The 14462-nt window shown below is 40.7% G+C and overlaps 1 protein-coding gene across 6 annotated transcripts in view; it reads left to right on the top strand.

Annotated features, from left to right (window-relative positions):
* Positions 1–14462, top strand: part of igsf9bb (immunoglobulin superfamily, member 9Bb) — a 136577-nt gene that overhangs the window by 112897 nt on the left and 9218 nt on the right. For 4 of the 6 annotated variants that reach the window (XM_023962303.2, XM_078931067.1, XM_023962302.2 and 1 more), the window contains 2 exons: positions 1776–3401; positions 14114–14241. In XM_023962303.2, the coding sequence (XP_023818071.1) occupies positions 1776–3401; positions 14114–14241 (1754 nt within the window). Of the gene's footprint in view, positions 1–1775; positions 3402–4290; positions 4337–14113; positions 14242–14462 lie in introns of those variants that run through there. The other 2 variants (XM_078931069.1, XM_078931068.1) reach the window with 2 other exon arrangements.

Here is a 14462-nt window from a genome sequence, read left to right as displayed (position 1 = left end):
TAATCGATTAATGTAAAATATCCCCACTTTTTATGCACCTCCTTGAAAATGTGAAAAACAGTTGTTTTCCACAACCTCTGCATCTTCACATACAGGCAATTTATAAATTCATTATATATATATATATATATATATATATATATATTGTGTATATATATTCAGTATTCATTTGTTTAATTCCCTTTAAAATGTAACTGTTTGATTGATTTCCAGTATTTCTTTGTTTATTTTGACATACATTGGGATTCCAGCCCATAAAAATAGGATTTCAGAAAATCAGAACAGTGAAGAAATCACAATTTACTTCTCAGTTTCTGCAGAAAGATAAAGACAGAGATTATGATCACATCAAATAGATCAGATTGAAGTCATTTCAAAACAATATGTCCATCTTCCGTCCTTCAACGGTCTGCACAAGGGCCAGGTTCTGCTGGAAGATGAAATCTGCATCTGCATCCAGATCCTCAGCAGAAGGAATCCTGGAGTCTTCTAGAACATTCTGTTGGACTGTTGCAGTGATTCTGGATTGAAGAAAGCAGAGTTTCCCAACACCAGAGCTGGACAGTGCAGCCTAAATCCTGACTGTGGAGATTTCACTCTGGACCTCCAGCAGCTCGCCAGACTTCCTCCACAGCCTCGGACCTTGATTCTCAAATGAAAGGCAGAGTTTCATCAGAAAACAGGACCTTGGACCACTGGCCAACAGTCCAGTTCTTCTTCTTGGCCCAGTTGAGGCGTTTCCTCCGTTGGTCCAGGCTCAGAGGTGTCTTGTCTCCTGAATGCGTCTGAATGTGGTGTTTTGTGAAGCTGCTCCTCCACCTCGTTCCGCTCGTTCTGGATTGTCTGCAGCTTCTTGAATCTTTTTCTTTGGATAATCTACTGAAGTCCACGGTCGTCTCTTTTGCTGGAGCGTCTTCTCCTGCTACATTTAGTCCTTTGTGGTGATCTGCATGGACACAGCGTTCTGTGAACAACCAGCCTCCTTAGCTAGGAGCTTTGGTGGCTTATCCAGACTATGGAGGGATCAATGACGGTCTTCTGGATAGTTATCAAGTCTGAAGTCTTCCCCGTGTTGAACAGAACCGAGACGATTAAACCAAACTGAATCTGGGGAACCTGTGCAGGTGCTTTGAGTTTAGTAGATGATTAGTTGGGGAACATTTATGTCTTGCAGAATTTGGGCAGATTTTTTAATTTTTTAAATATTTTTTATAAATATTATGAGCTGGAACCCCAATTTATGCAAAAATAAATAAAAACTTGAAAGGACTTTAACAGTGGGCCCTGAATCTATAGTCTATGAAAGTTTCATTCTTTTAATGGAATTACGGAAATGAATACACAACTTTTCCATGATATTCTAACTTTTTAGAAAGGGTCAGTGCTTCTAAATATCTCTGCATTGTCTCTTATTACTTTAAAGTGCATGTTCAGGTTTCAAATTTAAATGGGTAAAAAATGGGATTTTAGTGGAAAAACCGTCTCCTTTGTCACTTTTAGAGCAACCTTTAAATACAGTTTAAAGTAACAGAGAGAAAAGAATAAACAGTTTTATTTTATGTAATATTTTTATTGTATGCTCTTTTGTTATAGCCAAGATGTTTAAAAAATGATTTTCTTTCCATTTTTCAGCATTTAAAAAAATATATAATTCCTAGTTATAATTCTAAACTTGAATATTGTTATCTTGAATGCCTCCTATTGTCAGCAAATACAGCTGAATCCTTGAAAATGTACATTTCCAGTATTATATCTTTTTGATTTTTTTCTTCAAGGTCATCTTCAGGAATCATGAGCCCTGTGAGCGTTCGCTCAAAGGCATCCCTATCAGAGTCATCTGACGGCAGTCATGACCAGCAAGGAAGGAAATCCTCTCCAAGTCCAGAGAAAAAGGAGGAACTGTCTCTCTACAAGAGGACCAAAAGAGCAATAACAAGCAAGAAGTACACCTCAAAACATGAAGCTGAACCAATAACACCCATAGAACTTATCAGACGTGGTCCAGATGGGAGATTTGTCATAGATTCCACTGATGCAGAAATGTCTGTCAAGCCCAGGCGAATCCAGGGCTTCCCTTTTGTCGAAGAATCAGACCTCTATCCAGAATTTCGGCAGTCAGATGAGGAGAATGATGATCCCAGGTCTCTTCCGCCAGTAATGGCTCCTCTTCGGCCGCATCAGATTTCTCCCATCTCCAGTCAGGAATCCTATCTTCATCCTCCAGCCTACAGCCCTCGCTTCCACAGGCCTTTTGAAGGTATGACCATCATGGAGAGCAGCCGGCTGCAGGCCACAGGGCAGATCCGAGGTTCTCTACATCATAGGGCTTTCTATGGCTATTTGGGCCCCCACGGAGATCATGATCCTCCACCACCTTTTTACATGCCTGAAACCAGCCCACTCAGCTCTGTCATGTCCTCCCCTCCATACCTTGCTGAGGGTCCTTTTGTGCACCCTGTGATTCCTGAGGAAATGGAAGAGGGGGATTTTCCACACTATGCTGTTTCCAGTTTCCCTCTTCCGTTGGCACTAACTCCTTCCTCCCGTTCACCAGAGATTTGGCAAGGACTGGATTTTACCTTTTCCAGCCTGGAGGGGCCTCGGTTTATTTTTCCTCCACATTACCCCCTGCATCTTCGCCAAGACCACACTTATCCCCCTCCACCCCATACTTTTCCTTACAGCTCTTTCAAAGCCTCCTCTTCTTTACCGATGCCCACTTATCCAACTGTCCTGCCACTGGAAGCCCCAAAGAACTTCCCAAGAAAGTCTCCAAGTAAGACCAAGCCTCGTGGCTCCCCAGCCAGGCATCTAGCTATGCAAGATGCACATTTAGGGCAGCTAAGACACACGGGTCAAGGTATAGGCGTGCCGGTTTTGCCTTACACTGATCCAATGGCCCATATTGTCCCTAGCACATTCAGTAGTCTAGATACACGGTGGTTTGACACCACCCCTCATTTTAGTCCAAGGCAGACGCGTAGGATGGATTCTGGCATGCATCAGGTGGTTCTACAGCCTTCTCGACTCTCACCCCTTACCCAAAGCCCTTTTAGCTCTCATGAAAGCTCCCCAGAGATGGTTGTGCGTCCTAGACCACGTCCTAGTATAGTTCAACCTCCTATGCCCACAGAGATGTCTGAGATTACGCTCCTCCCTCCTTCTGCAGCCAGCTTCTCAAGGAGATCATCCCCCTCATCCTCACCTGCCCAAGGCCAGGGTACCCCCAGCTATCGATCTCATATGGCTTTTTCAGCCTCTGCAACAAGCTACCCAGCTTCCCTGTCCCCCTCACCTTCCTTGGAAACCATCAATTTATTTGGACAGATGCCGTCTCAGAGGAGGACAGAGGAGGAGATCCTTCCATCAGAGCCCTCTCCACCCCAGTTGTCAGCTTCAGGGTAGGTGTGTTATGCATGGAGAACGACAACATTTGTGTCATCTGCACAACCCATAATGCTTTGGTGTATGAAATTGCTCGATTTTTGAAGTGCTGTCTAAAATCTACCTGATGCTAACTACTGTCACTGTAAAGCTTTGTTTTTTTCTAGAAAGACTTGCAGATCTAGAGGTTGTCTTTGTGGTTTAGGACTAGACTAGTTTCTAATTTCAGACATTAAGTTGGAGGTTTTAACTCACATAGCCTGCAAAGCTTTGTTCCAAGTGAATCACCTGAAAAATACATGGAAAAGATAAACATAATTCCACAAACATGTTGATTGGCAAGAAGATCTTTATTTTCACAAACTCCATATCAAACCTAAAAGGGCTGTTCACATGGACAAAAAAACTGAGACAATAAGGTTTTAATATATTTCTGGAAATGCCAAAAATTGTCATTTACAGATGTGACTCAAAGATAAAAGATTTCCATCATGTTTTATCCTGATTTTACTTAATAGGAGGAATCCGATAGCTTTTATTCAGCTGATTGTGAGACTAAAGTGCTGTTATCTTAACCAGGATGCTTTATGAAAGGTTCATCTTGGCAGGCCCTGCGGCCCATCTTCAGCCTTAGCGACTTCATTGCATGAGCAGTTCTCTTCTACATTGCAACCATTTTTTACCCGACTTTCCTTTCCTTTTCTGTAACCTTCATTTCCTCAAACTTTCCGATGCCCACAGGAATCCTTTAGATCTGAAGACCATGGAGAGGTTTTTGGGCAAAGTGTGTCACAGGGCCTGTCCGCTTCTCATTACTGCAATGTCTCCATCATTATGAATTAGGGACACTGTGGTGGTTTTAATGACTCCTGGAGTCTTACCTGCTTTGTTTTTGATTGATCTCAGCTATCTGGGAAGCGTTGTTGTGACCAGGTCCTCTACACCGCAATAGGTAAGGGTTGGATCCATGTCTGAAAGGGGGGGGTTAGCAGGTGGGGCTATTTTGATCACCTCGTCCTTTAAAGGGGAATACAAGGCTTTGAGTCTTTGATTTGTTCCTTCTGTCAGTCAGCACATAAATTTCTTTTCAGTTGTTTCTGTTTCCTTTGTTGAAATGGAAATGTGTTTTAAGTTCAGCAATTTTAAGTACATTATGCATTCTGAAAGACATGCATATGCCATCTGTGACAGGATCAGGTCGGAAATGTTGCACAAACAGGATTCATGCTTAAGATATTTGCTAACTGAACACAATGTCACGCTGTTTCCCAATAAACAAATATGAGTACTGAGAGCTGTATTTTTCCAAAACAATTGGTACGTATCGCAAATATAAAGATTTTCACATTTGTAAAGCATTTTAGTTGCTTGGTTCCTTGTAAACAAAAAAACAAAATAAAAAAAGAAACAATAATAGAAAAGATAAACCATGGTTAAACAAAAAATCTTAAGATAAATTGGTGTGAAGAAAAAATAATTTGCATTGCTCAGTTTGATCAAACTCATAATTTAGTAGTTCCAGTTAGTTGTGTGAATATCTTTTGTCAGGGCTGCTTTTTACCTTTAAATGTGTTGTCCATCTTTATTCATGTATAGTTAGCTTACTCAGGACCAACACAGGTGGCCTCTTAGTTTGCTTACAAGCTCTTGGTGGGCGTTTTAAAAGATTTGTATGATCTGATTACAGAAGATTCTAGTCTGGAAGTGGGTGAGCTTGTCAAGTAAGGTGACCTAAAACTCAAAGAACCCCTTCCTGGTTTTTCAGCGTCATCTCTTTGTTATCTCTCATCCCAAAACTGAAGCACAAGGCAATGTTAGTGCTAGGTCTTATTTTTCCAGCTTACAATAAAGCGATGAAATTTAAGTGGTTAAAATGTACACAGACCCTGCTGTTACATCTTCATTATTTTGACTTAAAGCTATTAAGGGAAAAGAAGAAAAAAGAACAGGTGTCTCTGTCTTTTTTCTACTTTGGAGTGTTTCTACTCCAACTTATAGACAACATATGCATTTCTGATGTTAGCCAATAGACTAGATCTAGTGATGTCGCAATCCAGCCTCGTTCACACATTTGAAACCACTGTTGGCAGTGTTCTGAAAAAGCATGGCACAGCACGCAAAGACTCAAAATGCAAATCCCATAGATCAGCGTAGAGCAAGATCATAATGGACAAAGCAGAGCTGATGGGAATACAGCTAAACTGAAAGGGCAGATAAAAATTCCCAGTGGGTACCCATTGACCTTATACTGAGAACACACAAACTCGCCAGTAGTTGAGCTTATGGCTGTTGTTGTATGGTCTTGTAGATACTTAAACTGAAAGGCTTCATATTTTAGGCTTGTGATTGTATTTCCATCGTTTGACACTTAATGAAAAGCAATTGTCATTCACTTAAACATCATCAGACTCAATCTGAAAAAAAATTGGATTGTGGGTTACTTGTTCATGCACACATGTGCATGCACAATAACAATTTAAGCAGAGATGTTTTAAATTAGCACTACACTTCTGAAAACACTGATAAGCACATTTTCACTGGGAAAGTGAAAATGTTTCCTGCAGTTTCACAATGAAACTGCAACACCAATATTAGTGTTTTTATGTGGAAAATGTCTCTTTTTGCATTTTAGCCTGAAACTTTATGTCTACAATTAATCACAAGCTGTGGCAGCCTGGTAAGATGTAACATGTAGAATCGGATTTTTTTATTTTACAATTGTCATGATATATAAAGTAATAACTTGCCTTGCATCAGTGACTTTATCCCTGCCTCCCTGTTGGTAAATTGTCGGTTGTGACATTTATGTCCGTGTGATTGGTGGTTATTTTAAATCGTCCAAAAGACATTTTCTTACACGTGTTGCCTTACGTTTTTTCTTTTTTTTCTTTTGCCTTTTTTGTTATGCAAGGGAATTTTGTTGAGACTAGAACTCTGTTTTGTTGGAGCACCCTGAAGAATTGAAGTCAAAGGCCTTGTTCAAAGACATTGCTGTGGGTGAGCATTACTTCCACCCAAATCTGTCTTAGGGGCAGGGCTAAATGCTCAATTCCGATTATTTGAAAAAATCCGATTTTTTTGCAAGGCCATTCACATTTCCAATTAAATGTGAATTTTTGTGATCTCCTGTGTGACCGTGAAATGACCCAGAAGTGACCCGCATGCGCAGAAGAGTACTCAACGGGGAACAACGTCACTGTTGTTTGCAGAAATAGCTAACGTTAAACAATGGATGTAAACAACAGTGTTGTCAACAGCAGAGCTCTTTTTGCATTATAAAATTCATTTTCATGAAGGAGCCAGCACAATTACAATCTTCTCATTTTAAGAAGGCATTGGAGCCAGGATCATCTGTACCCACTGTTGTGGAATGGGGATGTGTGTGTGATGGGGCCGAGCGCGCATGTGTGTGTAAGAGAGAAGAGAGAGCATGTGCAGGGAGGTAGGGAATTAAGGGGGCAGTGGGGGCACGCATTCATGGTGTGTGTTACGGAGGAAGAACGTTTCGCCCAGAATATATGCTATGGACTCTTTATTAACCCGTTCTGGAGAATCTGAGGGTCCAAACGGGAAGTGAACCGCCTTCGGCCCCCCGCGCTTCTGACCATGGTCGGATTAAGGGGGAAAAAAAAGAATGCAATTTAGCTGGAAATGTTTTCAAAAACACCGGTTTGCGATAAGAGCCCTGGAGTTTGGCCTGAATACAGCTGTCACCCCAAATATGAATCCAATCGGTGACCTGGCTTCCCTTCCACTGACTGGTCTCAGCAGCATTGTCCGCCATGGTTGTTGTTTATGTTGTAGTTCCCGCCTACTTCAACACAGAATGATGACGTTTGTAGCGTATCGATGACGTACGATTCAGATTCAGGTGGCCTGGCCGTTCAGACGGAGGTCGCATTTCAAAAGATTTTGGTTTAACGACTAAACTAGTCTGAATGAAAGAATGAATGATACTTTATTAATCCAACGATGGGGAAATTAGGTTCCAGTACAACTTGATCAAGATCACACATACAACAGAAATACACACATACAGTTTAAAGTTGACTGAGGTTGCAGCTGGAAGTCAGCGCACCTTGCTTAGTGGGTAGATGGTTTACAATATAGTGGGGGAGGGGGTCATTGGTGACAAAAAAGAGTTGTATCTCAACACCCTGTACAATGTGTAGATTCAAGAAAAAAAGCTACACCATTGAAAACACAAAAGCACATCTGCAGAGAACCCACAGTACATTGAGGCTCAATGGGTGGGGGGTCCCTGTGGATCAGTCTTAGTGTAGCTACGAGGCACAGGGGGGTAGTAGGAATGCCAAGGTCAAGAAGGGATTTGGAGTTGCAATGTCAACCTTTGCACACAGCTGCTTTATCCACTTTGGAGAAGGGAATATGCTTTGGTGGAGCCAAGGACAGCATCCTCAGCTCATGAGGTGAGTCCGATAAAATTAAATTCTTCAGGGCGCCAGCAGGTCGTTTGCTCTGAGTCCTTGACTGGTCTTGCAGTTTTGAGGCAGATTTGATCCCAAAAAAAGTGGGTAATTTAGGGGCAGAAACACGCTCCAAGTTGGCATCCATCTTCCGCACAAGTTCAAGGGTCACGAGCACCCTGCTTAAGTGGGCAAGACAAGCACAGTGCTTTTGATCCACTTGTGAAAGTTTTTCACCGTGAGTCTCTACTCTCCAAAGAATCTTCCCACAGAGATTGGACAAATCCCCTCTCTCTGTCTTCTGCTCCCAGACTGCCCGATAAATCAGAATTGCTCCGATCCCCATTAGGAGGAATCCAATTATCAGGAATCTGAATAGATACACATCTTTGCCATCTTCCACAGACAGCTGGGCCAGGCACACCAGCCTCCACTTGCCCCACGGATCGTTGCTGCATCCAGCCGCATGGGTTCCGTCTGGGCAGGAAAGGTCCACTTTCCCATTCCTTAGTGTGGAGAAAACTTTGTAGATCGAACTCAGAGACCAGCTGATCAGATCTGTATTCAGAGTACGAAAAGCAGCAGTTGCAGAAGGATGAAAAAAGTCACTACTAAAAGACAGAGAGTGCAGCAGGCTGTTGGTGTGTACTCAAAGTCACAATGACAGCTGCTTGTGGAAGGTGAAAAAAGACACAGGTCACAAGAAACATGGAATAAAAGAAGAGATTAATTCTCTACTTTTTATGCAGGTGTGTGAATGTGTATGAATGTCCTGGTGATGTTCTGAGGGGCTGTACAGGCAGCCACCCCTCTGTCATTCTGCCCCAGGGCAGCTGTGGCTACATCTGTAGTTACCATCACCAAATAGGCATGAATAATGGACACATTGGAAGAACTTTGAGCACCAAGAAAAAAGGCGCAAATAAATCGAATCCATTATTAATACTATTATTATAACTGCAGAACACACTAGAAGAAAAGAGATGTTGGTGGGTAATTCCAAGTCAAGATCACGACAATCAAAAATGCAAAACAAATATTTTTTTAAAAATGGCATTTTATTTTAGAAAACAAAACAAAATTACAGAAAATACAAAAAGCATTTTGGAAAACAAAAGTAATTTCCAGACAAAAAAAACAAAACACAAGAAGAAACTGGAAAAAGAGGGAACTATGGGACATCACTCATTGGATGTTGACATTTGTCCATCATTTCAGCCGAATGTTATTTGACATAAAGCAATACTGGATATCATCATCCAATCAGCAATGTCCCATAATACCTACCTTTTCTGGTTTCTCATTGTGCTTAAATTTTTTTTTACATTTCTTTTCTTCTCTTGATTTTACTTATGTCCTCCAAAATGGTTTTTTGTATTTGTTTTTTCCATTTTGGTTCCTGGAATTTTATTTTGCTCTCTAAAATGTAATGCTGTTCATTAATATTTGTTTGGTTTTTTTTTAAATTGTTGCAGTGATCTTTAAAATGTTTTTGCATCAAGTGATTAGTTGATGTGATTTGATCTTTAGGGCCACCGTACTTTTGTTACCTCAGTATGACCCAACTAGGGGAAAAGGGGATCTGAGGTAACAGGCAGATTACAAGAGCTTCATCTATCATAGCATCTTTATTGGTTTTATTCTAGTGGTAACTCAAAATGTTGGTTTATGCCTTAGTCATAATTTCCCTTAAGGCTTGATATGGGTTGTCTGTGGGCGTAAAATGGGCAGATCGGTGCGAAGCATGCAGACGGCCATGCTGTAGGCTGCTTGGTGAGCACGGACAACAAAAATGTTCATGCACATTTATTTTCATGGTGATGGTCATAGCAAACACTTCTACAACATGCGGGTGAGTAAAGGGGAAGAACATGAGACAGACGTGTCCTACAACGTTTTCATTTTTTTGACCCCCTCTTTGAAAATAAGAGTAAATGAGAGATGCCAACATGTCAATCTCTTCAAAACAGCATTCATGTGGTGAGGTGACAAGGTCCTACACAAAGATGTGGATGCTGGGTTCACTCCTGGCTTTGTCTGTATGTGATCCGGGCTGAAAGTTGAGCTTTTTGCACACTCTCACTTTAATTCGGATTTCCTTTTTGATCCATCAGTTATCAGTGTTATGATTATTTCGCGTTGATAAGATGACCACACGAAGTCTCACAAACTTTGTATGAACTGTAAAGTTCAATGCTGTCACTATTTTCAGAGTAGTCTACTCAGGGCACCCAAACAATGCGTCAGAGAGACAAATGGGGGATTTTGTTAACACTGGTTCATTAAGTCTGAATAGGGTATTAAAAAGAATTATTTTCAACTGTTTCATCTTTCGTTACCCTACAAAGTTTGCTATATGATGGCTTGCAATAGATCACTGGGTTGAGCACCCATTTGCCAGTGGGCTGGTCTGTGGGTAAAATCTATTTCGACATTGTTGTGCCCTGTAGCCCTTGTGCTATCCTAGGTACTTTAACATTGGGAGTTGGGTCATCTAGACCCACTAGACAGTGCTCTGAACCTTTTTTCTTCAATGATTTGTGATCTTCACTGGTGTCCATGGATTACATGAAATCTTTCCACCTTTATCCACCTTTGTCATGGTAGGGAGAACACGTCAATGGAAGGGGTGGGGTCATAGGATAGCTCAAGGGTTAAGACACCAAGCCCTAAATTGCTTCAAAAATTATATCACTTTATGTCACTTTGAAGTCACTAAATGATCAATTAATTTTGTCATGAACAGAACTGAAAATTAGAATACCATAACATTTTTTTTTAAATGTTGTTGGTTGACTAACTGGTATTTTATATTGAATCATTGTATACTGATTAAGAGATTGAAAGCATTAGCGTCTTGTAAGTTTGGGAATCACTGTGCATAGAGGATAAAAACCTCAAAATCTGTTTCGGGATTTTTTTTTTTACATTTACAGTTGGGAACTCTTTGTTTCTTAGACTAAACAGTGAAGAACCTCAGAACACCTGCAAAGTTTTCAGAACATTTTGATGATCTCAGTCCAGGTCAGTAGCTGCACAATCATTGGATAGACTGCTGACATGACAGATGTCCAGATGGTTTTGGTCATCTTTTTTCCAAAGTCCACAGTCAGTGCATCCATTGTAGAGCCTTTCCTGCTGCCCTCTACTGGCATGTTATACGGAGATACAAATGATATATTTCAGCTGGATCTGGCACCTTCTCACAGTGGCAGAGGTACCAAAAACTGATTTCTTCACAAAGGTGCTGTTCTGCTTACAGTTTTTCTCAGTCGCTTTAGTACAATTCTCAGATCAGAATTGAAGTTTGCGAATACGTGTGTGCATTTCTCAAACAATTTGTACAAAGAGCAAAACACTATGGATTTCATGCAAAAGCCTGTAACTTGCTCAAAATCTTTAGTTCATCTCTCAAAACGAAGTCTTTGTGTCATTGAACATGTCAGTGCCATCAGAATGTCAAGTCCTTGTGTCATTGTCTACAAACAAGACAGTCAAACGACTTAGTCATGTTGTCAATATAACTGTACTTTAGAGGGAGGTTCAGATGTAAACTATGGCTAAAGTTTGGATGACAATTATTGTAAAATGGAAGTTACACCTTTTTTGTTTGATTGCAAGAGACTGGACAAGATTTACATTTACACTTTTATTGTTCATATTGTAATTTGTTGACAGACCATGTCATACCAACATAGAAAAACCCACTTCAAACAGTAGCACAAAGGGAAAAAAAGATAGGACAATGTTCTCTCCAACAGTCCAGGCAGTGCAGTAGGAATTGGTGTGGTCTTCCTACACCTCTTGTCGTTCCTGTATGTTAGGCCACAAATTCTCATCCACATCACAGTGAATATCCTCTCTTGCAATGCAGCGAAATATGTTTGTCACATTATGACAACTTGGTCAACCATTTTGCAGTTAATGACTTATACGATGAACTAATGACTAGGTGTTTTGAGGAGTAAGACTATTGCACAGTGAACTATATAATACATTTTGAACAACATGACATAAACAATTGATAATGTAGCAAAGAGCAGAGAATTGTTCATAATCATTTGCATGGATGTACCAAAGCAATTGCAACTTGTTCAAAGAAGTGAGAAACTGCTTATATGATGTGCACAAGTGACAACATGATGAAGACTGTACTAGCTACTGTTGAGCGATGGCAGGGTGTATCCTGGACAGGATGTCAGTCAGACTGTCACAGGGCCTTAGTAGAAAATATTATATATAATGCCTTAGTCACAACTGCCCTTACAGGGATACAGTTGAAAAATACGCAAATTTGTACGAGACACACAAGTGGCCCCCAGTGCTGAAGAATGCAGTAAAATAGAGTTAAAAAGAAAACATATTTTTTATAAACACACATCCACACAAAATCTTTGTGTAGTCTAGATTCCCTTCATCTACACAAACATGACCCAGGAACGGAGAAACAACCATTATTTTAACATTTAGTCACATCAGGTCTATTCTTTGTATTACGTATGTATTACCACAGGTTAAAACATTTAGCTTATAAACATATAAGGATGGCCTATGGGAAATGTCCCTTCCCACAAATACATAGTCTTTACAGAAAAGAGTGAGGTATTTTGAATACATCCACGTAAAGAATTTGATTATAAGTATTCTCTATGTTGCACACAAGGATGTGTTGTGGTGAAAGTTGTTCTCATCAGTTGAGCCATTCCCTGGTTGAGTGTTGAGCTGCAGGCACAGCCGTGCTCGGGCTTTGGTGAAGTGTTTTATGTTTGTGTCCATCCTCCATGAAGCAGATATATCCTTGCATGTACCTGTTAGTAGAGCAATTACATCAGCCTGACGTTATCCACCTATTAACTAAAAAAAAAAGAAAAACAAATTCTGCCTCTGACAGAAAAGCACCAGGTGAAAGCCACAGAAAATTTACAGCGGCCTTGATGAGCTCCTCCTAGTTAACTTACATAGATTGCTGCGGCATACGTGGCCTTACAGTGAAGCATAAAGCATTTGCCCAAAGTCCAAATCAGTTCATCTGCTGGAGGTTTGCATTTTCACATTTGTTTGGACTACAGAACAAATCTCACAGAGATGTGAAGCCGAGAACTGTGCAAAGCAGCTCACAGCAGCAGCTAGTTTTTTTTCTAAGGAACAAAAGTATTACAGAAGGGGGACAAACTTGGGGTTTAGGGCCCCCTGACTTTGCACTAATGTACCCAAAGAAGTGCTTTTCAATGTATTCCCCTTTAAAGTCGGGTTCCATGTGCAAACTGCCATGCATGCCATTGCTAAATATTGCTCTTCCGTTTCCAAAACTAAACAGTTATGTGGAGAAATTATTGTTACATTTGTTGTTTTGATGCTTCGCTTTTCTTTGGCTTATTTTTCATGATGTGACTTTTCCTGAGTAGTCATTTCCCCTCCCGCCATCTCTCCCCCTGTCAGCATGGTGAAGCCCATTGTAGACAGTATCCATGTCTATGAACACATTGATGATGCTCTGTCGCTCAGCTGTGACTCTCCCCCTCTACTAACCACATGCGGTCTCTCTCTGCAGCCTCGGTGGGACGGTGGCCTCTTGACATTGTTTCTGTGCTTTGAAATATGTGTGTGCTTGTATGAAAGGTGGGTGTGTGTAAACGTGGTTGCATGTGGCAGAACTCTGTGATCTGCCAAGTTACATGTTTCCCCAAAAACAGGAGAGGATTCATGAGAAGCTGGAAACCAAAAAAAAAACATTTGCATCTGTTATTTTCAGAGTGTTAACAGATAAAATAATTAGCTAAATTCACAACATAAAAAATACTGTTGTAGATTTTCTCTCTGAAATAAACAGTGCAAGTATTTTGCTAACTTTATTGTTTGTACTCCTAAGGATTTGACTGATCTAATGTGCTTTGTCAGGTAAATCGATTGTTCTTGAGTTGTGAAACATTTGCTTTTCTCTGGATGTAGACCTTTCGGATCAATTTGAGCAAGATATTTTGAACACAAATTTGAATGTTATTATTTTAAGAAAAAAAACAACAGATGAAAGTAAATTAAACATAGCAGAGTTGATGAATGGAAGACGACTGTGACAGTAAAGAATTCCTAAAGAAAGAGTTTTTGTCTGTGACTCACATTGATCCTTTGGAAATGTGCTGCACTTCTTGCTTAGCACGACCAGTGCTGTTTGGGATTGTGTGTGTCATGTGTGCTCCGTAACACACAAACACAATGAGTGCACTGACCACTTCCGGCCTGGAGTTACCTGTTTTCTCCCCTTTCTTTCTCTCTTTCTCCTCTCCTCTCTCTACTCTATCCAGAAAACGTCGAGGTGCGCAGAGTGTCCTTTTTGGGTCTGAGAGGATTGATGCACTTAGATACCAACGGATTAAAAAGGCCAAGAAGATGATGATCAACCACAATAACTCCAAAACTAGAAAGAAAGCAGGTATTCATTATGTACCTTTCCCCTTCACTTGTCTCAAAATGTGTCTCGGGTCAGTTAAAGTCTGTGTTAGTAAGAGAGACAGGTTAAAGGTCAACCTGGTGAAACAGAAGTCTCAGCGGGCACAAATGTTCTACAACTTGGCTGGATCGCAATTTTCTGTTCAGAGTCAAACTCTAGGTCCCAATGGCAGTGTTTTACTGGCCATGTTTCCTGATCCAAAC

This window comes from Oryzias latipes, chromosome 14, assembly GCF_053564925.1.
Source record: "Oryzias latipes strain Hd-rR chromosome 14, Olatipes_Hd-rR_3.1".
Classification (NCBI taxonomy): Eukaryota; Metazoa; Chordata; class Actinopteri; order Beloniformes; family Adrianichthyidae; genus Oryzias; species Oryzias latipes.
This window is presented reverse-complemented; position numbering and strand designations above follow the sequence as displayed.